General features: G+C 54.1%; 3 protein-coding genes across 3 annotated transcripts in view; 2 read left to right on the top strand and 1 right to left on the bottom strand.

Moving 5' to 3' along the window:
* Window positions 1–3563: 3563 nt before the first annotated feature.
* On the bottom strand, window positions 3564–5395 carry LOC128501209 (nucleoside diphosphate kinase A2). The gene is made up of 5 exons (XM_053470611.1): window positions 5375–5395; window positions 4795–4924; window positions 4280–4381; window positions 3996–4108; window positions 3564–3746 (listed from the first exon to the last, which is right to left on the bottom strand). Exons 2-5 carry the CDS (start codon window positions 4921–4923, stop codon window positions 3626–3628), a joined length of 465 nt encoding a protein of 154 aa, XP_053326586.1. The 5' UTR covers window position 4924; window positions 5375–5395; the 3' UTR covers window positions 3564–3625.
* A 1875-nt stretch (window positions 5396–7270) lies between these two features.
* LOC128501167 (uncharacterized) lies at window positions 7271–10368 on the top strand. The gene is made up of 4 exons (XM_053470557.1): window positions 7271–7589; window positions 8905–9906; window positions 10117–10149; window positions 10238–10368. Exons 1-4 carry the CDS (start codon window positions 7460–7462, stop codon window positions 10285–10287), a joined length of 1215 nt encoding a protein of 404 aa, XP_053326532.1. The 5' UTR covers window positions 7271–7459; the 3' UTR covers window positions 10288–10368.
* Window positions 10369–16287: 5919 nt separating this feature from the next.
* The window catches only part of TAOK2 (TAO kinase 2), a 13881-nt gene continuing 6201 nt past the window's right edge, over window positions 16288–23967 (top strand). The window contains exons 1-6 of the mRNA XM_053472046.1: window positions 16288–17106; window positions 21533–21733; window positions 21822–21893; window positions 22064–22165; window positions 22929–22974; window positions 23094–23190. Of these exons, the coding sequence (XP_053328021.1) occupies window positions 21602–21733; window positions 21822–21893; window positions 22064–22165; window positions 22929–22974; window positions 23094–23190 (449 nt within the window). The 5' untranslated portion in view covers window positions 16288–17106; window positions 21533–21601. The remainder of the gene's footprint in view (window positions 17107–21532; window positions 21734–21821; window positions 21894–22063; window positions 22166–22928; window positions 22975–23093; window positions 23191–23967) is intronic.

Below are 23967 nucleotides of genomic sequence, written 5' to 3'. Positions count from 1 at the left end.
TCCGCTTATACCACCTCTGGGCCGGCTTGGAAACTCGAGATGAACTGGGAAAGTGTATAAAATTAACGAGCGAAGATGGGTCATTGTGCTTACTAGGGGCCAAGATCTAATTTTGAGTAAGTCGCCATCTTTCCTTGCCGGAGCCCTACGGACAGAAAAACTGTTACTTGACCATCTAAGTGAGTAGTTAGGTTTTCTGTAATTTTCTCCTTTTTATTTTATCTGTTTGGTGTAAATAATCTGTTTATCATCTTTTTGTGTATGCACTGTGATTTTTTTATTCATAATAAATATTCCTTTATTAAGTTCTGCCTTTGTCTGGTAAAGACTCACGTTACCTGAAGAGACCGTTTTATTGGTAATTTTAAATCACATAATTATTGTGTTAAAATATTCTGTGTGGGTTTTTATAGTCTGATTCATTTGGGGTACCAAGGCACCCCATTTCTAAATTGTCTTGGTGGTGGCAGCGTTATTTTGATATTTGTTATATCATTATAGTTAAGTGCGGGTGGTAGTAAGGGTGGATATTTCTATTTTTATCGCTATTTTCGGTCTAGTGCAGACAGATAGTGAATTTTAACCCTTTTACCACCAGAACCAAGTCACGCGCACGCTTGGAGTAGAGTGCGTTCGTGACACACAGTATATACAGTATATATATATATATCACACACACAGTATATACAGTATATAATATATATCACACACACAGTATATACAGTATATATATATATCACACACACAGTATATACAGTATATATATATATCACACACACAGTATATACAGTATATATATATCACACACAGTATATACAGTATATATATATATATATCACACACACAGTATATACAGTATATATATATCACACACAGTATATACAGTATATATATATATCACACACACAGTATATACAGTATATATATATATCACACACACAGTATATACAGTATATATATATATCACACACAGTATATACAGTATATAAATATATATCACACACAGTATATACAGTATATATATATATCACACACACAGTATATACAGTATATATATATATCACACACACAGTATATACAGTATATATATATATCACACACAGTATATACAGTATATATATATCACACACAGTATCAGGAAGCCATTGGATTATTTCTGGTACTTTTTTACACCCCAATCTCCTGCCTGCGGAGTATCTCTGCTCCTGTGGCTGCCGGCTGCTGGATCCTGACTCTGTAACTCTGATCTTTGCCTTTTCCTTCCAGGCAGAGAGCCCGGCGGCTTCCACCGATACCGTTGGAGAGGGACCTCATGAACCACACGGCCCCCATCTGTCCTCTAACGTCACCCAACACAACCACTACTGTGTTCCTGCTCACGCTGCCACAACCACGCCACAAGCAGGGGCTAATGCCCCATTGTTACCCCCCCCCCACACACACACACACACACAGTGCACACAACACATAGGGTGCCGCACACACAACATGAAATGTGACAAACAGCAGGGGCAATAACAGCGACACGCGGAACCGGGGCCCCTGACTTCGCACCTTCACTAGAACCCCGGTATTTGGTACCGGAACGTCGCATAGCAACATCTGTACAGCCGCGAGATTGTTACCCACGGCAACAGAACCCCGAGCTTCCACGGAGAACACACGGGGCCGGTCATAGCGGGAATGAACGCTTCGGTAACGCGGTGTAAATCGGCAGAAGGGGCCCCTGGGTGGCCCCCATCAGTGTTTAGGGGTTCGCTTTAATGGAAAGGGGGCCACTAAACTGTCCACGGCCGAGCACGACGGAGACGTTCAGATAGCAAGGGGTAAAATAGTCTGAGAGGGGGCATTTGAAAACAAAGAGGAGCCCAGAACAAAGAGTGAGAGTCTGGAAGTCTGAGGGGGCCTGTCAGAAAATTCAACTTTGCAGAAAGGGTAGTAGATACATGGAACAGACTCCTAGTGGTAGTATACAGCTGACACCCAAACTCAGTAATTAGAAGGGGGTCCAAGTACTTTCGGTCACATGGTGCCAAGGCCGTGCCCGGCCAGCAGGTGGCAGCAGCAGCAGCTCACTCCATTTACACGATCTGTTTCCCAGGATTGGACCGAGTTCTGTCAGAAGATTCCAGATATTCGATAATAATAGCTTTTCATAAATAAGTAAAAACATCGCTCTGTTATCTTTTTTACCCCAGTTGTGGTTTTTTCAGGCAGCTGCATATCAGCCAAATTACTGTATACAGTGCTGGGGGTTATATTACTGTATACAGTGCTGGGGGTTATATTACTGTATACAGCGCTGGGGGTTATATTACCGTATACAGTGATGGGGGGTATATTACTGTATACAGTGCTGGAGGGGGGTTATATTACTGTATACAGTGCTGGAGGGGGGGTTATATTACTGTATACAGCGCTGGGGGTTATATTACTGTATACAGCGCTGGGGGTTATATTACTGTATACAGCGCTGGGGGGTTATATTACTGTATACAGCGCTGGGGGTTATATTACTGTATACAGCGCTGGGGGGTTATATTACTGTATACAGCGCTGGGGGGTTATATTACTGTATACAGCGCGGGGGGGTTATATTACTGTATACAGCGCTGGGGGTTATATTACTGTATACAGCGCTGGGGGGGTTATATTACTGTATACAGCGCTGGGGGGGTTATATTACTGTATACAGTGCTGGGGGGTTATATTACTGTATACAGTGCTGGGGGTTATATTACTGTATACAGCGCTGGGGGGTTATATTACTGTATACAGCGCTGGGGGTTATATTACTGTATACAGCGCTGGGGGGTTGGACTTCACGGTTATTATAATTAGCGATGTTCTCATATAGTTAGGCTTTAGGGGGTAAGAAGCTGAGCTGGGGGTAGTTACCTCTGTGATGGACAGACTGTGGCCCCCAGAGACAGGCAGTGGCGCCCAATCAGAAGCAGCGCTCCAAATCCCTTGTTATCCCGGGAGCTTTTCCAAGAAAAACGCTATTTATAAAGCCCGTGTCCCCCGGGCCATGCGGGGTTAATGCAGAGGACGCGGGGTTAATCCCACAGGGTGAGCGCTTCGAGGAACCGCCGGCTTTTTGTGTAAAAAACACAAAAATTTACAAGCCGAGGTGCGGGAAATGACGCAGCGCCAGGTACACCGAGAGCCGCGCATGACCTGAAAGCCCCTGGGCCTGACCTCTGCAAATCCCTACGCAGACCCCTTGGCTGAGGGGGCCGAGCATTTTAGTAACAGGACGAACCCCAAAGAAAAAGCGGCACCAGCGTCCATTATTACAGTGGGGGCTCCCGGGGACCCCTCATCCCGATCGGTCATGTATTGTATTAACTTTCTGTCCCCAGGATCTATCCGTTTATTCCTCCCCATACCACTATTGCTTCTGATTGGCTCATGCTGCCTTTGTAAAGGGGGCCTTAAGACCAGGATATTTTGCCCCCCCCCCCACCCCCAGCGAACTTTCATGCCTGCAGCATTTAGTGGATGAAACCTGTAATGGTTCCAGGCACGGGGTAACAGATTACAAACGAGGCAAAGGTTGGTTTGTTACAGTTAACACTTTATTTGCAGGGCACATAACGGAGCGGGGGCAGGGGAGAGGGGCTTAGTTCTCGTACACCCACTCGTAGGCAGAGCTCTTGTAATCGGACAGTTCTTCATCCTTGAACCACAAAGCGATCTCCTTCTTGGCGCTTTCTACGGAGTCGCTGCCGTGAATGATGTTCCTGCGGAGGAAGCACAGCGCATGAGTGTATAGCGGTACTGAGCACCCATACAGTCAGAAGCGAGAGCGACTAGCCGCTCAACACGTACAACATCCAGGTACACACTATAGAGGGCGGCTCGCTGACTGAAGTATACATTATACAGGGCCCCAGGTCAGCCCTTCACCAGGAAGGTGGGGCAATCATGCCAGGATCTCCTGCGAGCTTCTGGGGTATGATGGAGGAAGGGTTTATGCCCCAGTCACTCACCTGCCAACCTGGATGCAGTAATCCCCCCGGATGGTGCCGGGCTTGGAGTCGGCGGGGTTGGTCTCTCCCAGCATGACACGTCCGGTCTTCACCACATTCAGACCCTCCCAGACCTGAGAGAGATCGGCGTGAGAAACTGCCCCCAAAACACTGCATCAGCCCCTAGGGGGGGCAATACTACCCCACAAGGAGGCATCTCTGCCCCGTAGACCTGACATCATGTAACACCCCCCCCCCCAAGGCTTTTAACATGCGACACTTTGTCAGCAACCAAGAAAACTCACCATGGGGACCACGGGCCCGGAGCCCATATATTTCACCAGCCCGGCGTAGAAAGGACGGTCCTTGAGGTCGATGTAGTGCTGCTTCAGGAGCTCTTCAGAAGCCTACAGGAAGAAAGCGGTCAGCCATGAAACCTCCAACACCAGACCCACCGGCGCTTCAACAAGTTCCACGGCCCTTAGGGCAGGAAGGATAGAAACCGCCCCGTTACAGCCTCAGAAGGGTTAACAGCAGGGAGGAGAAAGCTGACTTCTTATGCAAACTACCTTCCAGGGTTTTCTGGCTGTTTTAGCAGGGAGAGGCTTATAGGGGTGGTGGACGCAGGGGAAGGTGACTAGGCAGTAGCCGGGAGAGGACCGGTGAACGTAACAAAGGTGAGAGAGACGTCAACCGAGACCAACTTCAAGGTCACCTCCAAGATAAAGGCTCTGGCAGGGAACAAAGCAGAGGGCAATCCCACAGCCTGGGGCAATACCAGGCGGGGGGGGTAGATTATACACTGAGAGGCGGGAGTCACCTGCACAAACTTCATGGCCACCAGGCGGAACCCCTTCTGCTCGAAGCGCTTGATGATGTCCCCAATAAGACCTCGCTGGACCCCATCGGGCTTGATGGCGATGAAGGTGCGTTCCTGGTTAGCGGCCATCCTGCGGAGAAGCATAAGAGGGTCTCAACGGGCAGGAACCAACAAAAGCCCCAACATAATGCCCCCCAACCCCCCAGAACCACACAGCCCAGGGGCACCTAGCCCTCCGCTGCCACATATGCCAAGCAACCTGCTGCCTCAGAGACAGCCAGCTGGTACTTGCACCCCAAGGCCCCGAGCAGAGCCACCACCTCCATGACATCAAGTCACACACCTTCCTGAAAGCACTTCCTGCCATCGCTTCTCCACAGCTAAGAGCAAAGTTTTTCCTCCCCATTCCCTGGTTACTCATTAAAGTGGTAACCCCACCCCAGATACCCCATAATACTGCCCTACTGAGCACCCAGGGGCATAAAACCCCGAGCAAGACGCGGAAGCCACAGACATGAAGAACCGGAGCACATATGAAGAACATGCCAGCACACAAAGACAGCTCCCGCCGCCCACACACCTCTCCTCACTGCCACACAGAAGTAGAAAGAAGACAGGATGCCGGTGTAGGAGGATTTTATACCAGCTCTGACATCACTTCCAGCACGCAAACTGATTGGACAATATGTACGCAAAGCATTAACCACTGACAGACAAGGAGCCGGTACTATGTAAGACAGAATCTCATTGGTCAGCTGAATTGAAGGCTTTGATTGGCACCTAATAAGGTCACGTCCATCATATTCCCAGCGCAGGCTGAACATCTAGGAATAGCTGAGCCCGGGACCGAGCTCTGGGCTTTATTCACTAAACAGCGAGATGAGAGCATTATATATGAATTATTACTTAATGAACCAGTAAAGGAAATGCAGTTTCTGATATTATGAGTTAGAGACCTCTGAGGCCCCAACAGTTTCTGTGACTCTACATTCTCCACAGTTCATCCAATGAAAGGTATCAGAGATAAATCATTATCAGGACTGGTCAGACAGCGGCGGGTCTGTATGTAATGTAGGGGATGTGACTGCGTTGTCAGGACTGGTCAGACAGCGGCGGGTCTGTATGTAATGTAGGGGATGATGCGTTATCAGGACTGGTCAGACAGCGGCGGGGCTGTATGTAATGTAGGGGATGTGACCGCGTTATCAGGACTGGTCAGACAGCGGCGGGGCTGTATGTAATGTAGGGGATGTGACTGCGGTATCAGGACTGGTCAGACAGCGGCGGGTCTGTATGTAATGTAGGGGATGTGACTGCGTTATCAGGACTGGTCAGACAGCGGCGGGTCTGTATGTAATGTAGGGGATGTGACTGCGTTATCAGGACTGGTCGGGCAGCGGGGGGTCTGTATGTAATGTAGGGGATGTGACTGCGTTATCAGGACTGGTCGGGCAGCGGGGGGTCTGTATGTAATGTAGGGGATGTGACTGCGTTATCAGGACTGGTCAGACAGCGGCGGGTCTGTATGTAATGTAGGGGATGTGACTGCGTTATCAGGACTGGTCAGACAGCGGCGGGTCTGTATGTAATGTAGGGGATGTGACTGCGTTATCAGGACTGGTCAGACAGCGCTGGGTCGTTATCAGGACAGGTGTAATAATGATATACAGATTAGTCCGTAATGCCTGGGTTGTCGGTTTGTCTGATCTCAGGCTGTATATAAAGATACAGAAATAATGATTCCCCCAAACTACCTCCTCCGCCGTGTCGACGATCCTACCGAACACAGCTTTCTTTGTTAAGATTTTATTGTCTCCAGAGAGCAAAGAACCGAAACCCAACATACGGCAGATCGGCCCCTTCCGGCCCCCATCTAGTCTGTAAAAAACCTTAATCAGTCGTTGGTCTCGTCTTAGATTCAGGAGCTGTATGTCTGTCCCATGCATGTTTAATCCCCTCACTGTATTACCCTCTACCACTTCTGCTGGGAGGCTGTTCCACTCATCTACCACCCTCTCAGTAAAGTAAAACCTCCTTCCATTCCATCTCAGCCTCTGAGACTCTAGTGTTAGATTCCGGTCTCTCCGGTAACTTTTCTCCTCCTTTGGAATACATTCCCTCCCATCCTTTATGTATTTAAATGTCTCTCCTCATTTTTACCCTCCCTGTAGAACTCTCTCTGGAATGTCGTTATGTAATAACATATTATGGCTTCCCATGTCAGTCCCGTGGAAATTGGGAGAGTTAGCAGTTACTGGCTGGTAAGGCGCTGTTCCGGTTGTGCTCTCACGCTAAGCAAATAAAGTTCAGCAAATCTGCCCCGTTGGCTTGAAATCGTATTGCGTCAGAAACCCTCTCCCTCCAATAAAATGGCCGCCTTTCGGCGACGAGTTCATGAGCGGCCTTGGTTACACAACTGAAATGATAATTTCCCTGTTTCCGGCTCCGCCCAATTCCGCCATAGCCCCACCCCTCTTGTCTGCCTATCCTGTGTAGCCACTGCGGTCCCGGACCCGCCTGCTCTCGCGCTCCTTCCTTCCTGTTGCCGCTGTGTGGGTGAGGCTCCCGGGGCCTGTGCGATATTGTGAAACTTCCTCTCGTCCTGCTTCAGCCGCCGTCGCCGTACACGGATACCCCCTGCGCTCCCGCTCTGCCCGCCGTCACGATGCACAAAGAGCACCTGGCCCAGGACGAGAACAGCAACCCCAGGGAGGGCCCCGGGAGCAGGAAGAAGGACAGGCTGAGCCCGAGCGAGCATGACATGAACCAGCTCAACCGGAGCCGGGCAAAGACAGGTGACTGGGGGTACGGCGGGCGGGGGATGGGGCACTGTTGGGAGGCAGACGGAAGGGTGGCTACGGTGGGGACAAAAGGACAGTAAGGCGGGGAGGGGACCAATGGGGCCGTTTCGATATGGGGCAGGATAGAGGGGTTACGTAGGGCGGGCGAACGTGGCCCACATGTAATGGACGTTATAGGAATGAATGCGGGTGCCAAATGAGAGAGGTGGCTGTAGAGGCCACCAGAGCTGGGAGCCCGATCGGGGCAGCGGGGGTAGAATGAGAGAGATTGCAGGGGCTTCTGTTGGCTGTTATATATGATCCATGTAGTGGTCTGGGAGGGGGTAGTTTAGGAGTCCTGCTGTTCGGGGGATATTACACTGGGGTAGACATAGAGGGCTGATGAGGGGGTAGTTGGGGCAGTGTGTAGAATCTCATCCTGCTGCAGTTTCCTGTATGGGGCAGATGTGGGGTAACTTGTGGTATGAGGGGCTACGAAGAGGTTAATAAAATAAGGGTGTTCGGTCTGGTGGGTGAATCTGGGATTGTGATGAGCCCACAAAGGGTTAATGGTGTCTGCCCCCCCCAGTTTGTTTTACTTGCTAATTAGTGATGTTGGCTCCTGACTGACCCCCTCACAGCCCCCACCCTCCTCCTCTCATATGGGGCAGAAACGCGACCCCCCCCCCCGGGCGGCCCAGCAGTGTATGATCCGGTTCCCCGGTCCGGCACATATGTGTTCGCGCACACATGGGCTTTCTGCTGCAGCTTCCTTCTAAAGCACAAAACGACACGGCTGCTTAACGGCTCGCTGTGCGTGTATCTGAGTGTGAGTGTGAGTGCGCGGAGTACAAGAATACTCTCTCAATGTATTATGAGCAGCTTCACACCTTAAAAACAAGAGGCTGTAATGTTGGGCCAGAAGATAAGATGTAAGGAAGTTTTACTTTACTGAGAGGGTGGTAGATAAATGGAACAGCCACCCAGCGGTGAGGGTATTAAACGTGCATGGGAGAGGCGTACGGCTTCTGAATCTAAGACAAGACCAACGACTGGTTAAGAGTTGTTACAGCAGAAGAAGCTGGCGACTAGACGGGGGCCGCGGGGGGCCGATCTGCCGGCGGGTTGTGTGTGTAAGTCATCGCGCAGCACCGTGTGATCGGAGACGCGTTCTGATGCGATGCTTGTTTTTAATAAATGTAGAAACATTTTCTGTGTTTTTATTATTTTTCTGTATTAAGTCTGCCTACCGGTCTGGTTATCGCCATAGCAACCGATCGGTCCAGAGACGTTTAGCGGGCGCGTAACTCCATGCGTTCTCTCCTTTCAGGCTCGTGGGAGTCCAACGGCTTTGGGCCGGACCCAGAGATCGAGGCGCTGGCCGGCCGCGCAGAGGAGAGCGCCCCGCTCAGCCCTTCCAACTCCCTCAACCTGCGCCACCTGCGAGGCTGCGAAAAGGAGCTCTCCGGACGCCATCACCAGCGCTCTCCTTCCCACCAGTTTCACCCGAACCACTACGCCTCTCACCACCACCACTACCGCCCCTTCTACTCCGGCTACCACCGCAAAGGCTACTGGGACTACGAGAGCCAGTACAGAGACGGCAAACGCAAGGAGTGGGTTCCCCGGCCCGGCGGGCGCCCCCAACGCCACAGGACACGAGAGGCCTTAAACGCCACAGAAGGCTCCTGCCCGGACGCTAGGCCGGAGCACGATGCTGGGGAGAGAGGGAGAACTGCCCAGGGAGGGGTAACTGGTCACAACGCTCAGCCAGCCAAGGGCGAGCCGTCCGCGGACGGCTGGGTGCTTTTTAAGCCTCTGCCGGTGTTCCCGGTTGGCAGTAGCAGTGCCAGGACGCTGCCAAAAATCAGCTACGCCAGCAAAGTGAAAGAGAACCTGGATGGCAAAGGACTGGTACCCAGCTCTGCCCTCCGCACCTCCAACAGCCTACCCAACTGCCTCGACTCAGCACAAGCAGTCCCCCACAGCGATGCCCCCTGCTCCGATCCAGCACAGTCAGCAGGCTCCCTCTCCTCCTCCTCCTGCTCTTCTCTCTCCTCCTCTCCCCCTTCCCCAGTCAGTCAGGAGAACCTGGGCGCCATTTTCCAGAATGAATGGGGACTTTCTTTTATTAACGAGCCCGGTGCTGGGCACGCCCCGGCGGGAGAGCGGGAGCCTCCGGGGGGTGCCGGGGAAGTCGGGGCGGATCCTTCGGCGGCGGCCATGGGGCGGCTGTCGCTGCATGGATTCTATCTGGGGCAAACCGAGGACGGGAGGGGCCAGCTCGAGAACCCCAGAAACTGGGAGGAAATGGTCACCTTCACATCAAAGGGTGAGTGGGAATCTGTGTCTGGCTGAGGGTGATGGGCTGGGGCATTGCGGCAGCATAGCATTGTGTTTTGAGCTCTTGTATTTCTTGTCGTCGTGCCCCGCGGGGCTGGCGCCCTATTTCCCCGTTGGGTGTCAGTCTGCCTGATCGTGCTAGGTGTGGGGATTCCGGCAGCCGTTTTATCTTCGCCTCACTGTCGTTTTCTTCTTTCAGAGTGGAGTCTGGTGTGGAATCTGCATAAGAAAGGTAAGGAGCGTCCGTCGGCCTGTGGCCCGGCTGCCTTGTGCTGATGGGAGTGGGAGCGGAACGCTTATCTCTGTTCTGTTTGTTCCAGATCCTTCTCGTGTGGTCGTGTACGCAGAGTCTATGGACGGGAAGGGGTAATCCCACCCGAGGAGGGGTATAAAGAAGAGGCCAGCCCCCCAGACTCCGGCACCCGGGTCCGCAGAGCGAGATTCCCGCCCCTGCATCGCACCCCGCGGAACGCCTTGTTAGTTCTTTCCACGGAGAGAAGGGATTACGCGGCGTTTCCGGGGATTTCTTTTAACCCTGTCTTTTTTTTTTTTTTTTTGCACTTTGCTTTTATTTTGGAGTAACCGCTCTAGTGCTCTGAGCAGTAAACGCCGCGCCGGATCGGAAGCGCACGAGCCGCCAAGACAAATTCTGCTTTTCCTTTATTTCTGTCGTTTTTCATGCTTGTCTTCCTCCTCCTGTGGCGGGGCCCCTGTGGCTCCTCAGCGGCTCCTGGTGTACCGGACATGCGCGGGGGACACGCGTCTGGTTAGCGTGCGTGGCCCGGTGCGCCCGTCCGCGTCTCACAGGACGAGGGCTTTTGTGCTTTAAGCATTTTTTTTTTTTTTTTTTTTCTGCTCCTTTTTAAAAAAGAAAAAAAAAAGTCTCCACACTAAATGTGGCCGCGACACCAAACGGGGGGCCGGGTCCTCCCGCCGCCCCGGCCTTTATATTGTGAATAAAGCGAAATCTGTTTTATCCGTCCGCTGACGAGTTTTATTCATTTATCCGCCATCCATTTACCAGAAGTGTTCTAGATATTAGGGGGACTGTGCTAAAAAACGAGTGATATGCACCAGAGCACCACCCAATCCACTGCTGCTCCTTCAAGGCTGTTAGTGATGAGAGTCGCTAGCTGATGTGGTGATTCGCGCCTGCCAGGTCATACGAACGCCCTGGAATAATTTGTTTCTCTGGAGCTAAAACGAGTCCCGAGCCGGTGCTGCAGGGTCTGTGTGAGTCGGTCATACGGCCACCCGGTCCCTGTAACGCGGCAGCCTCGTTTCCAAAGCATGGGGCAGTTTGTATGGCCCGACCGGGCTGCATCTGCCGTTACATATAATACAGAAACCACTTCTCAAGACTCGCGCGATCCGTTACCGTGTGAAGTCCCCGGATTCACGGTGCTAATAGAGTTACCGCCACATCGTTATTAGTTTGCCCCGATGCGTCCGCCCGTTGTTTGGGGTAAGTGGTTTATAGATGCCCGTATAGACGTTAAACCGGCTCGTGTTTTATAGACTTACGCGGCACCCGCCCCACACTAGGCCGAGCTGACAGCCGTTAGCGGGATTATTGTTTGGGGTTCCTAGTTTCCCTGGTAACCGCACGTCACATCACTAGAAGGAGCCGTTGACGTCGCGGCGCCATTTTGAAGACGTCGTTAATTTCCCGTCCTTCAGTTCAGAGATGCACTTCCGGGTCAGCGGTGGACGCGAACTGGTTGTGCCGAGGATTCAAACGGCGGAAAAGGCGGGACTTTAGTCTGTGAGGGTAGATATGAGTCCGGGGGCGAGCGATGCACCGGGGATGGGGCTCTCCTATGTGTTCGTGGGGCGGCCCCGGCGTGGGCAGTCCGGGCTCTGTGAGCGGGGGCTGTTACCTGCCCCAAAGCAGGCGTGGGGTAAAAGGGGCCAGATGTGCCCCAGACTGTAATGTGTGCTGTTGGCACCCCTGACACAGCAGGGGGCAGCGCCTGGGGTATTATACCGCACCCCCCCCACACACACAAACTTCTTTTTAGTTTTTTTTTCTCTATAATCCCTACAATTCCCGCGGCGCTCCTCACAGTCCCTACATTGAAAGAGTCTGACGGAACCAGAACTCACAGACTGGGACTGCCAGGCGGTAGTGAAGCCCCTTTTTCAGGGTGGTGCTGCTGGGGTGAAATAAAATGCTCCCGAACTCCGCCCCCAATGGCTTCATGTAAAGCGCTTCATGTTGTGAATAAAGTTTTTAACCCCGCAGTTTTCAAATAAAAACCATCAGACCTTGATAAATGTTAACCCTTTTATAGCCCGCAGTGAAGTTTCTCTGCTGTTACCCCATTGGCTGCAATTCCGGCCCTCACAGTGATATCATGTGACCCTGAGAATTTGCCGCTCCATCCCCGCGGAGCGGAGAGTTACCCTGCGGGGTGATAGGGGGCCGCGGCCCGCGCAGCGTTTTGTATAATGTATTTTCGGCCGCGTTGATGACAGTATGCTTCCGTAAGGCAACAAGGTCGATGTTTTGTTCTGTGTGCACCCAGGTGTTTGGAGCGAAGGGCCGGGGCCCTCTCTGCTGGGTGGCCCCAGAGGATCGCCATGTGCTACTGCAGGCCATGCGCTCGGCTCCGCGCATGCACGCTCCTCCACCCTCCTCTGGTCGTGTTCTTCGTGTCCGTCGTCACCCTGGCCCTCACCTTCGTGTCGTTTGGAGGATACGTCCGGAGCCATAGTGTGAGAGACGCGGACGGCGCGCAGGTACAGAGACAGCCGGTCGCGAGAGCGCCTTTGGGAACGCAGCACTGCTTATAACCATCTCGCCTTTCCTCTCAGGACTGGGACTCGTTCCTCCAGGGCATCGGCTCCCTACATCTCTGCCCCGCCGGCAACCGGACAGACGGTCTCACCGCCGGCAACCGGACAGACGGTCTCATCGTCCGCGGTCTCATAGAGGCTCCCGGCAACGTGTCTACCCTGATCAGAATGAAGCAATCTCGTTGGTATTCCGCTACCGATCGCACTGGGTTGCGCATGTCTCTCCCAGCCGACCAAGGCTGGATGAACGGTAGGTGATCGCTGGTCCCGCAGCCCCCGTTTCCTGCGGGACCTCCATGTGCTTCCCCGGGAATGCTGTTCGCACCGGGACTGACCGGTGGTGTCGTTGTAGGTCTCGCCCTTGACGCCCGTCTCGTCATCACTGTGTTTCCAGTCGAGGAGTCGAGAGGCTGCAACGCGACCGATGCCAACTGCTCAGTGAACTCGTGTGTCGCGCTCTCCGGTCCGCAGCACCTTCTGCCGAAGAGCAGGTTAGAGATTGAACCCGCCAGCAAACACCCCTGCCGCCCAACTCTACCCGGCCTCGCCCTGCCATCCCAACTCTACCCGGGCGGCCTCGCCCTGCCATCCCAACTATACCCGGACGGCCTCGCCCTGCCATCCCATCTCTACCCGGACGGCCTCGCCCTGCCATTCCAACTCTACCCGGGCGGCCTCGCCCTGCCACCCATCTCTACCCGGGCGGCCTCGCCCTGCCACCCATCTCTACCCGGGCGGCATTGCCCTGCCACCCATCTCTACCCAGCGGAATTGCCCTGCCATCCCAACTCTACCCGGGCGGCCTCTCCCCGCCTCCGATCTCTACCCGGGCAGCCTCGCCTTGCCACCCATCTCTACCCGGGCGGCATTGCCCTGCCACCCATCTCTACCAAGCGCCATTGCCCTGCCATCCCAACTCTACACGGGCGGCCTCACCCTTTCCAAAACTCACCCCGACCCAGAACACTACCCACGCTGCCTCGCCCCGGCCCTGAAAGCCCACTCACCCCGCCACCTCCCGCCTGGATGAGTCCGGTAGCCTGAAAGGTTTTTCCGCTGTGTTGTTGGCCGCAGGACTCGGCCGCAGTGTGCGCTCGGTGATTGGAACCCAGCAGCGTTTCTCGACCTGCATGCAGTAACCCAGAAGTCCGACGTCACCTCGGATTGTTTTAGATTCGAATATTATGGAGACCCGGAACTGAAGAGCCTCATTCCCCAGGTGAGGAAACGGCGTGAGGTCTGCGTGTGAGGTGAGCGTGTCCTGCAAAGTGGCATGGAAGTCGTCCACCCAAAATCCGAGTGAGTAAAGTGACCCGTCTCTCGTCGCCCTCCCGTCGCCCTCCCGTCACCTGTCTCTCGTTCCCCTCCAGGCGGAGAGGACTCTGTGCGCCGAGCGGCTGCTGCGTGCTGCGCTGTCTCTGCTGTTCCTGGCGGCCGGGTTCTGCATGCTCAGCCTCCTCTGCATCCAGCCTTTGAAAGAGAAGAGGGTCCTGGGATTGCTGTGATGGAGCTACGAGACCCCCCGCGCGCAGAGTGGATACTAACACAGGGGAGGAATAAGACTTTGTGTGTCGGGCCGTTGGCATCGCTCCGCAAGGAGGGCACTCCTGACTGTTGGTTGAATTAATGGTCGAATTCTCCTCAGAAAAAGTTATTTCCTTTAATAGATCATGCGCATAATCGAGACAAGGCACACAACACACAAAAGTCGAAGCGTTGTCTAATTACGTATTTGGATTACATGGTTTATATAACTTCTTATACTTCTTATCTGCTTCTAATAGCATGCCTCATTCTGATTGGTTACTTTTTAAGCAGGCTACGCCTCTTAGTAGATATGTTGGCGCAACTCGTGAATAGATTATAGACTAGACATTTTCTACTGTCTTTGCCAGCAATAATATTTATGATAACATAAGCATTTTTCTAACACTGACATTTGTCGTTTTTATTTGCCCTGCAATAAACATTTTGGGGTGAGAGCGTTCATTAAAGTGCGGGTCTGTCTCTTATTGTTATACGCTCTTCAACCCTCCTACACTAAGAGAAAGAGACGCGCGCAGGAGGGGGGACTTCACGTTGTGGTCTATTCACTAAAGCGAGAGAGACGAGTTTCAGAAGCTTCACTGTACGTTACATCAGTAAAAATTGATGAACAACAGAGAGGAGCCGATGGCTGAGAATACTGCAAATAGCGCTAAACGCCGTGAGGTAACGAAAAATCCCCATAAAATCCTTCAAAAAATTGTTTTGGGATCTGCTACTTAAAGTAAGGATGTTTTACTGAGAGGGTGGTAGGTAAGTGGAACAGCTTCCCAGCAGAAGTGGTAGAGGGTAATACAGTGAGGGGATTAACCATGCATGGGATAGGCATACGGCTCCTGAATCTAAGACGAGACCAACGACTGATTAAGGTTTGAGTCGTTACAGCAAGAGACGGGGGCCGGATGGGGCCGATCTGCCGGTGGGTTCCAGGATTCTCGCCTTGCGTGGCCCACATAAGGAAGAGATAATTAGGATGAATGAGGTGTTAGTGGGATTAACCTCTCGGAATTCCAGGGGTCTGTTGGGGGGGCTTTACTGGGACTTTGACCATTGACCTACTGATAGCTATTTAATACGTCCCAAGTGTCCTGGTTTAGCTTGGCCAGTACCTCTTTGCCCCCCAAGCTCCTGCTGCCCCTCTTGCTCCCCAGTGACTCTCCCAGGATGCCCATATCTGGGTTTTGCCCCGAGGCTCTGGTTGAAGCACCGCTTTTCCGGGTCACTACGGGGAAACTTTGCGTCGCTGGAGCAGCGATCCGGACCGCCTACTGATGTCAGCGGGATCTCCCACTCTAATCCCACCGGGGGGGCTCCGGGTCGCAGGTATGCTAATACCCCTCTGTTACCCCCTGATGCCCTCCGCTACCCGCATTTCTAAGAGCTCAGAATGTTTGCTGGGTATGAGGGGATCGCAGGGTTCTACAGCCCTAAAAGCCCCGATAATGTGTATAGAAACAGCAGAAACCGGCTTTATAAATCAAATGGGGTAAATAAACCCCATTATACTTCTTCCAAATGCCCCAGCCACGCCTATGACCACTCCCCCCTAAGAAAAAAGTGCCCCTCTTTGGCCATTTGTAGTGTAAAGTTTATTTCAGTAACTAGGGGGTTTTTGGTGAAGTGTCCCTATTGGTAGTTTTATTAAATGATAAAATATACCTTTACATGTTGTGCTTTTCCAATAAATGACTATATTTCTATATCTGTGAAGCTAATTAAACCTAATGGTTCCGGTTCCGCTCCCAGGAACGGATAAAACAGGGTACATCTTTCCTTGTTTCAGGTTCAATAAAGTTTTTCTTGGGGATTGAGAAAAAAAATGGTGTAGGCACGCGCAGTTGCCCTGACTCGCCCGACCGCATCCGCTCCTGCCCTCAGTGAAGCCAGAGGTCCCTCTGCGGAGGTGTAGTGTCTCCTCACAAGCGGCCACACCTCCAAGGCGCAGGGCTGAAGCGCATGCGTTCGGGGAGGGGGAGGTCTTGCTGCTTCCGGTTTAGCTCCCGCCCTGTCCACCATCTTGGATGGTGGGAGAGGAAAAAAGGGAGGGGGAGGAGAAGGAGCTGTATAGAGGGAACGGGAGGGGTGGTATACTGCTCCCTATAGACTGCCAGAGAGCCGGGGCTCCTACACAGAGGGCATACAGACCACAAGGAACATATAGCTGGCAAGGCGAGCGCCCGAGACACCGCTTTATATGGCTGCGGCTTATGGGAGACATGCACATATAGATATATGATAGACATTATCGCAAGGGTATTACAGAGCTATATATATCCATACATCCATTCACATAGACGCTTATATGCACGCACTTATGAATCAGATTATATAGGGCATACTGTGTGGGGGCAGGGCTCCCTTACATTCACAGTTATAGGGCAGTCTTCCATAGGGATTGGCTATAGACAGACGCTTATAGAAATCAGGGCTGCTGTATTGGTAGAAAGCGTCCTTCATTAGCTCCATGCATGATGGTATGTATGCTTCAATCTATAGGTAGCCTTCATGGGGTTGTCAGTAGCAATGCCTGGGACAGAGATGAGGAGACAGCTTTGATTGGGCGCTGACAGGAGAGAGACAGCAGCAAGGCACAAAGAGATAGATTGGGGGGAGAGAGCGTGAGACACAAAGAGACACCACTACATGAGTAGAGAGACCGCCCGGACGGGAGACGGGCTGGCACACTCGCCTATGTCCACAGAGACAGCCGGGGTTAGCAGGACAGAGGGGTTGTCACCCCGAAGAGCCAGCATGGGAGGCTGCGGGCAGAGACTGCTCCTCGCCACCCACTGAACACCCCGAGACAGACGACAAGAAACACCCAGTGGCACGGGGACTCGTCCAGGTAACGGGGGCTGTCTGTGCTGTGAGCCTCTAGGCTGTCGCCGGGGGGATTCAGAGACCGTTCTGGGTGGCTCTGCTGACGGTCTCACACGAGGTGGTCACTCGCAAGGGATTTTAGAGCGGGGGGCTACAAAATGTACCCAAATGTTCCGTGCAAATCAGCCGACTTCCTGCCGTTAAAAGGAAAGAGGAACGGTCTGTCCGGTTCCACGGCGTGCAGCGGCTTCCTGCCTGGAACCCCCCTATAGATCAGCCACGTCCTGTTTGGCGGCTGCCGGACCTCTGTCCGGGATTACAATTTAGAGAAGAGCCCGTGTGCCCGGGGCGTAAATCGCTCTGGGGTCACCTACTGCCCATCCTTGGGGGGGGCAGCGTTTGCGGTCTGAGGGCCCCTGCACCTCCTTGGGGGGGGCAGCGCTTGCGGTCTGAGGGCCCCTGCGCCTCCTTGGGAAGGGGGCAGCGCTTGCGGTCTGAGGGCCCCTGCGCCTCCTTGGGAAGGGGGCAGCGCTTGCGGTCTGAGGGCCCCTGCGCCTCCTTGGGAAGGGGGCAGCGATTGCGGTCTGAGGGCCCCTGTGCCTCCTTGGGAAGGGGGCAGCGCTGGTGGTCTGAGGGCCCCTGCGCCTCCTTGGGAAGGGGGCAGCGCTTGCGGTCTGAGGGCCCCTGCGCCTCCTTGGGAAGGGGGCAGCGCTTGCGGTCTGAGGGCCCCTGCGCCTCCTTGGGAAGGGGGCAGCGCTTGCGGTCTGAGGGCCCCTGCGCCTCCTTGGGAAGGGGGCAGCGCTGGCGGTCTGAGGGCCCCTGCGCCTCCTTGGGGGGGGCAGCGCTTGCGGTCTGAGGGCCCCCGCCGGCTCAGGTTCAGAGTGTGGCTAGCAGAGGTCAGTAAGCTGCGAGTCACACGGCCACCGCAGCAGCTGAGCGAGCGTTGGGAATGTGCTTGTTTAATGTAAAGGATCAGGCGTGACGCCCGGAGCCACAGAATGACTGCTACAAGGAGGAACATTGTGATCGGCGAAGGCCTCCTGCCGTGGCTCGCGTCGGGGACGCTTGGCTGGAACGAGCAGCAAAGATTAGGCGGGATGGTGACGGTTTGTGCGGTGATGAAGTGGATTGGGGTGAAAAAAGCACTACAGGTTTTCCCGAGGTTATCCTGCGGATGAAGGGCCCCCGAGGACGGTGTCCCAGACCGCGGGTCAGAGAAGCGGATACGGGGGGTTGGTGCGTTGGGATTGATGGACACTCTGATTGTATCTTTGCGGTGGTCCGATGACCGGCTTTGGTGTAGACCCCGCATGCGGTCTGTTTGCTCGTGAGGTTTGGGGGTATGAACGTGGGCAGATTTGATGGCAGATTTGGTGTCAGTTGTGACGTCTTTGGTCCGTCTGATCCATCCGCGCGTTGGGGGATAGCGTGTTGATTTACCCCCCCCCCCCGCATTTGTTGCTTGTTTGGGGTGTTAGCGGTGGTTTCCTGGGATCACCGTATGTTGTTAATGGAGGGTGAGGTGTGGCCCTCGGAGACCCCCGGGGTATTTGGCCTTCTAACGGTCAATGAAGAGATTTGGTGTCTTTCTGGTTTTCTCTGTACTTTAAATATTCCTCTGTTTTCTTTGTTACCCCAGTTGTAGTTTTTGCCCCCATAATATAAAGTTTTCAGCCAGCTGCATATCAGCCGTTTGTATGATTCTCGCTCTGTTATCTGACCCCCGATCTACTAAACCCCCCGACTCCTTATCATACTGCCTGTGGGGGACAATAGAATGGCTTGGTCTTAATCACCATTAGTCTGACTCTCTGACTAATGAAAGTCTACAGAGGATGGACTTCATTAGCATCGCCTCAGTGTGGGGTTTGAGCCGGGATATCACATGACTGACACTAATACCGGCTTCACTGTATACTGTGTGTGTGTGTGTGTGGGGGGGGGGTTACCGTAGATATTTTTCCCGCGGGACCCCCCCGTTAAGGTTACGTTACGGTAACGTTGGTGCCCTGCTATCCTGTCTGAATGGGGCAGATAAGCCTTGGCAGGTGGGTTCTCCGGCTGATGTTTATCATTCCTTCCAGGTGCATTAAACGGCCCTGCTTTCTGGGGGCCGCGCATGGACAGGTCGCCCAGCTGCCAGGAGACCCACACAGTAAAGTGCGTGGGCCTCTCCGCGGCTCTTGAGGACGGGTTTGTTTTTCTTTGGCTGGCTGTCCTGGGGGTTGCAGTCCAGCAGCTGGAGGGCTGTGGTTTCCCAGCCTTGATGGCAGGTGTGATGGGAGGCAGGTACTGACAGGTGTGACGGTTACCTCTGCACCCATTTGGAACAGGGAATTTAGGGGCCGTGTCCGAGGCTGGAGGTGCATTAGAGGGCATTGCGGGGGTCCGTGCCAGGTATGTTGCGCACTGGTAGGTGGTACTGGGGGCAGGATTGCTTTGCTTGGTTTTCCTTCCTGCCCCTTTGGTTTGGAACCAATGACAGAGCTGTAACTATGGGTGTCAGCAGAGGAGGCGGAGACACAGCATTTAGATCAGTCTGCATCTCCTCCACAAAACTGGTTCTCCATCCAGCAACAGAGGGGTTAAGTGAGCCAAACGGTCTGCGGCTCCGTCTGGCCAGAGGAGGGTTAACGGGCAATGCTTGGCTGGTTTTTGGCACGAGGGGGATTAACCAGGCAGTGTCTTGAGGCTGTCTGGACAGGAAGGTGTTAATCTAGCGATGCTGTACCTATCCCGGGCAGGAAGATGGACAGGCGCTGTGATCTCTGGCATGGAAGGAGTTAATGGAGCGCTGTCTTCCATGTATAGCGCGGCAATCACTTCTGTATTATGTCACCAATCTGTGGCTGCGTCCGCCATCTTCCCACAACTTACCGCTGGTATTCGCCGCCTTTCACGTTCGTGTAGAAGATTCTCCTCTCCATTACCCCTAGTCTTCCCCCGCCGTGGTCTGCCTCTTCCCCCTTTTCCTTTATCCTCTGCGTGGTCTGCTCTCTCCCCCCCCTTTTCCTTCTATCCTCTGCGTGGTCTGCTCTCTCCCCCCCCTTTCCCTTCTATCCTTGGCGTGGTCTGCCTCTCCTCCCCTTTCCTTTCTGTCCCCGGCGTGGTCTGCCTCTCCCCCCCTTTCCCTTCTATCCTCGACGTGGTCTGCCTCTCCTCCCCTTTCCTTTCTGTCCCCGGCGTGGTCTGCCTCTCCCCCCCCTTTCCCCTTCTATCCTCGACGTGGTCTGCCTCTCCCCCCCTTTCCCCTTCTATCCTCGACGTGGTCTGCCTCTCCCCCCCCTTTCCCTTCTATCCTCGATGTGGTCTGCCTCTCCTCCCCTTTCCTTTCTGTCCCTGGCATGGTCTGCTCTCTTCCCCCTTTCCCTTCTATCCTTGGCGTGGTCTGCCTCCCCCCCCCTTTCCCTTCTATCCTTGACGTGGTCTGCCTCTCCCCCCTTTCCCGTCTTTCCTCGACGTGGTCTGCCTCTCCCCCCTTTCCCGTCTTTCCTCGACGTGGTCTGCCACTCCTCCCCTTTCCCGTCTTTCCTCGGCGTGGTCTGCCTCTCCCCCCCTTTCCCTTCTATCCTTGACGTGGTCTGCCCCCCCCTTTCCCTTCTATCCTCGACGTGGTCTGCCCCCCCCTTTCCCTTCTATCCTCGACGTGGTCTGCCTCTCCCCCCCTTCCCCTTCTATCCTCGACGTGGTCTGCTCTCTCCCCCCTATCCCGTCTTTCCTCTGCGTGGTCTGCCTCTCCCCCCCTTTCCCTTCTTTCCTCTGCGTGGTCTGCCTCTCCCCCCCTTTCCCTTCTATCCTCGACGTGGTCTGCCTCTCCTCCCCTTTCCTTCCTGTCCCCGGCGTGGTCTGCTCTCTTCCCCCTTTCCCTTCTATCCTTGGCGTGGTCTGCCTCTCCCGCCTCCCTTTCCCTTCTATCCTCGACGTGGTCTGCCTCTCCCCCCCTTTCCCTTCTATCCTCGATGTGGTCTGCCTCTCCCCCCCCTTTCCCTTCTATCCTTGACGTGGTCTGCCCCCCCCTTTCCCTTCTATCCTCGACGTGGTCTGCTCTCTCCCCCCTATCCCGTCTTTCCTCTGCGTGGTCTGCCTCTCCCCCCCTTTCCCTTCTATCCTCGACGTGGTCTGCCTCTCCTCCCCTTTCCTTCCTGTCCCCAGCGTGGTCTGCTCTCTTCCCCCTTTCCCTTCTATCCTTGGCGTGGTCTGCCTCTCCCGCCTCCCTTTCCCTTCTATCCTCGATGTGGTCTGCCTCCCCCCCCTTTCCCTTCTATCCTTGACGTGGTCTGCTCTCCCCCCCCTTTCCCTTCTATCCTCGACGTGGTCTGCTCTCCCCCCCTTTCCCTTCTATCCCCGGCGTGGTCTGCGCCCCCCCTCTCCCCGACGTGGTCTTGCTATTTTTTTCTTCCCCTTTTCATATATTTTTTTATTTTACTTTAAATATCTCTTCTGTGTTTCAGGCTTGACGGGTCCCTCCTCAGTGGGGAGAGGTGGCGCTGTCCCGTGGAAGCCTCCCCGTGGCCCTCGTCATGCCGTCCAACGCACGGGCCGGCAGCCTGAAGGACCCGGAGGTGGCAGAATTATTCTTCAAGGATGACCCCGAGAAGCTGTTTGCTGACCTGCGAGAGATCGGCCACGGCAGCTTCGGGGCGGTCTACTTCGTGAGTGATAACTGCTGGCGCTAATTGCCCCTACAGCCCCCCCCATATAATTGGTATCATTTTGTATCATACGCTTCTTCCTCCCCAGGCCCGGGATATCCGTAACAATGAAGTTGTTGCCATTAAGAAGATGTCGTACAGCGGCAAACAATCCAACGAGGTGAGCCCCCCTTCCGGTAACACGTCTAGGGGAACATGCTGAGGATGCGTGTAGTGCGGGGTGTGTGGCCCCCCCCGCTCTTACGTGTACCGCCTCCAGCGGGGTATATAGGGGTTTCTTTTCTCTCCGCTGGGGGGGGTCGTCTTCTCATCTGACTCTTCTGCCCCCAGAAATGGCAGGATATCATAAAGGAGGTGAAGTTCCTGCAGAAGCTCCGGCACCCGAACACCATAGAGTACAAAGGATGCTACCTGCGCGAGCACACCGCCTGGGTGAGTACACTGCCTGCGCGAGCACACCGCCTGGGTGAGTACGCTGCCTGCGCGAGCACACCGCCTGGGTGAGTACGCTGCCTGCGCGAGCACACCGCCTGGGTGAGTACGCTGCCTGCGCGAGCACACCGCCTGGGTGAGTACGCTGCCTGCGCGAGCACACCGCCTGGGTGAGTACGCTGCCTGCGCGAGCGCACCGCCTTGGTGAGTACGCTGTGAGTTTTATTTTTTCTCCCCGGTCCTGTAGAATAGGAAAACCGGCGTTTAGCTTGTCTCTGCCAGGAGTATGCGGCTGTCGGCTGGCTGAGGTTTCTGGGAGCTGTAGGTCCATACGTAGCGGGAGATATCCTTGCAGCTGGCTCCTGGTAGCCGCGTGTTATATGTAGCCGCGTGTTATATGTAGCCGCGTGTTATATGTAGCCGCGTGTTATATGTAGCCGCGTGTTATATGTAGCCCGCGTGTTATATGTAGCCGCGTGTTATATGTAGCCGCGTGTTATATGTAGCCGCGTGTTATGTTTGCCTGCATTCATAGCCGCTGCGGTGTGCGTGCGCGTCTGCGTGGGAGGTTGGAGCGGAGCACACAATAGTCCCCTGCAGGCTGCCCCGTCGCTGCTTACCGCCCCCTCTTCTTCATGGCGCTGCCGTCAGCTACTCGCTTCTACCCCGGGGAGGGCAGCAATGTGTCAGAGGGGCAGCTGACCGTCCCGGCTGATCCTTTCTCTTGTCTCCTCTCCCTGCTGGATCCTCCGGACGCCCTCAGCTGGTGATGGAGTATTGCCTGGGATCTGCCTCCGACCTCCTGGAGGGTGAGTTTTACCCCCTGACCCCCCCCCCAGCCATACTTCCATAACCCAATCGCCCCAATCAAAAGGTGAATTGCCCCACTGCTCGCAGTAAAGGGTTAAAAGATGTTTCCTCTCCTCAGTGCACAAGAAACCCCTGCAGGAGGTGGAGATTGCTGCTATTACCCATGGTGCACTGCAAGGCCTGGCCTACCTCCACACACACAACATGATCCACCGGTAAGAGTCCTGCCGCTTCATCACTTTATTCATCTGTCTTATCTCTCTCTCTACTCTCACCTACTCCTCTCTCTCACCTGCACTCTCTCTCTCTCACCTGCACTCTCTCTCTCTCACCTACACTCTCTCTCTCTCTCTCACCTACACTCTCTCTCTCTCTCTCACCTACACTCTCTCTCTCTCTCTCACCTACACTCTCTCTCTCTCTTTACTCTCACCTACTCTCTCTCTCACCTACTCTCTCTCTCTCACCTCACTCTCTCTCTCTCTCACCTACTCTCTCTCTCTCACCTACTCTCTCTCTCACCTACTCTCTCTCTCTCACCTACTCTCTCTCTCACCTACTCTCTCTCTCTCACCTACACTCTCTCTCTCACCTACACTCTCTCTCTCTCACCTACACTCTCTCTCTCTCACCTACACTCTCTCTCTCTCTCACCTACACTCTCTCTCTCTCTCACCTACACTCTCTCTCTCTCTCACCTACACTCTCTCTCTCTCTCACCTACACTCTCTCTCTCTCTCACCTACACTCTCTCTCTCTCTCTCACCTACACTCTCTCTCTCTCTCTCACCTACACTCTCTCTCTCTCACCTACACTCTCTCTCTCTCTCACCTACACTCTCTCTCTCTCTCTCTCACCTACACTCTCTCTCTCTCTCTCTCACCTACACTCTCTCTCTCTCTCTCTCACCTACACTCTCTCTCTCTCTCTCACCTACACTCTCTCTCTCTCTCACCTACACTCTCTCTCTCTCTCACACCTACACCTCTCT

The sequence above is a fragment of the Spea bombifrons genome, chromosome 7 (genome assembly GCF_027358695.1).
Source record: "Spea bombifrons isolate aSpeBom1 chromosome 7, aSpeBom1.2.pri, whole genome shotgun sequence".
Classification (NCBI taxonomy): domain Eukaryota; kingdom Metazoa; phylum Chordata; class Amphibia; order Anura; family Pelobatidae; genus Spea; species Spea bombifrons.
The sequence above is the reverse complement of the archived record's forward strand: the minus strand, read 5'-3'. Positions and strand labels throughout refer to the sequence as shown.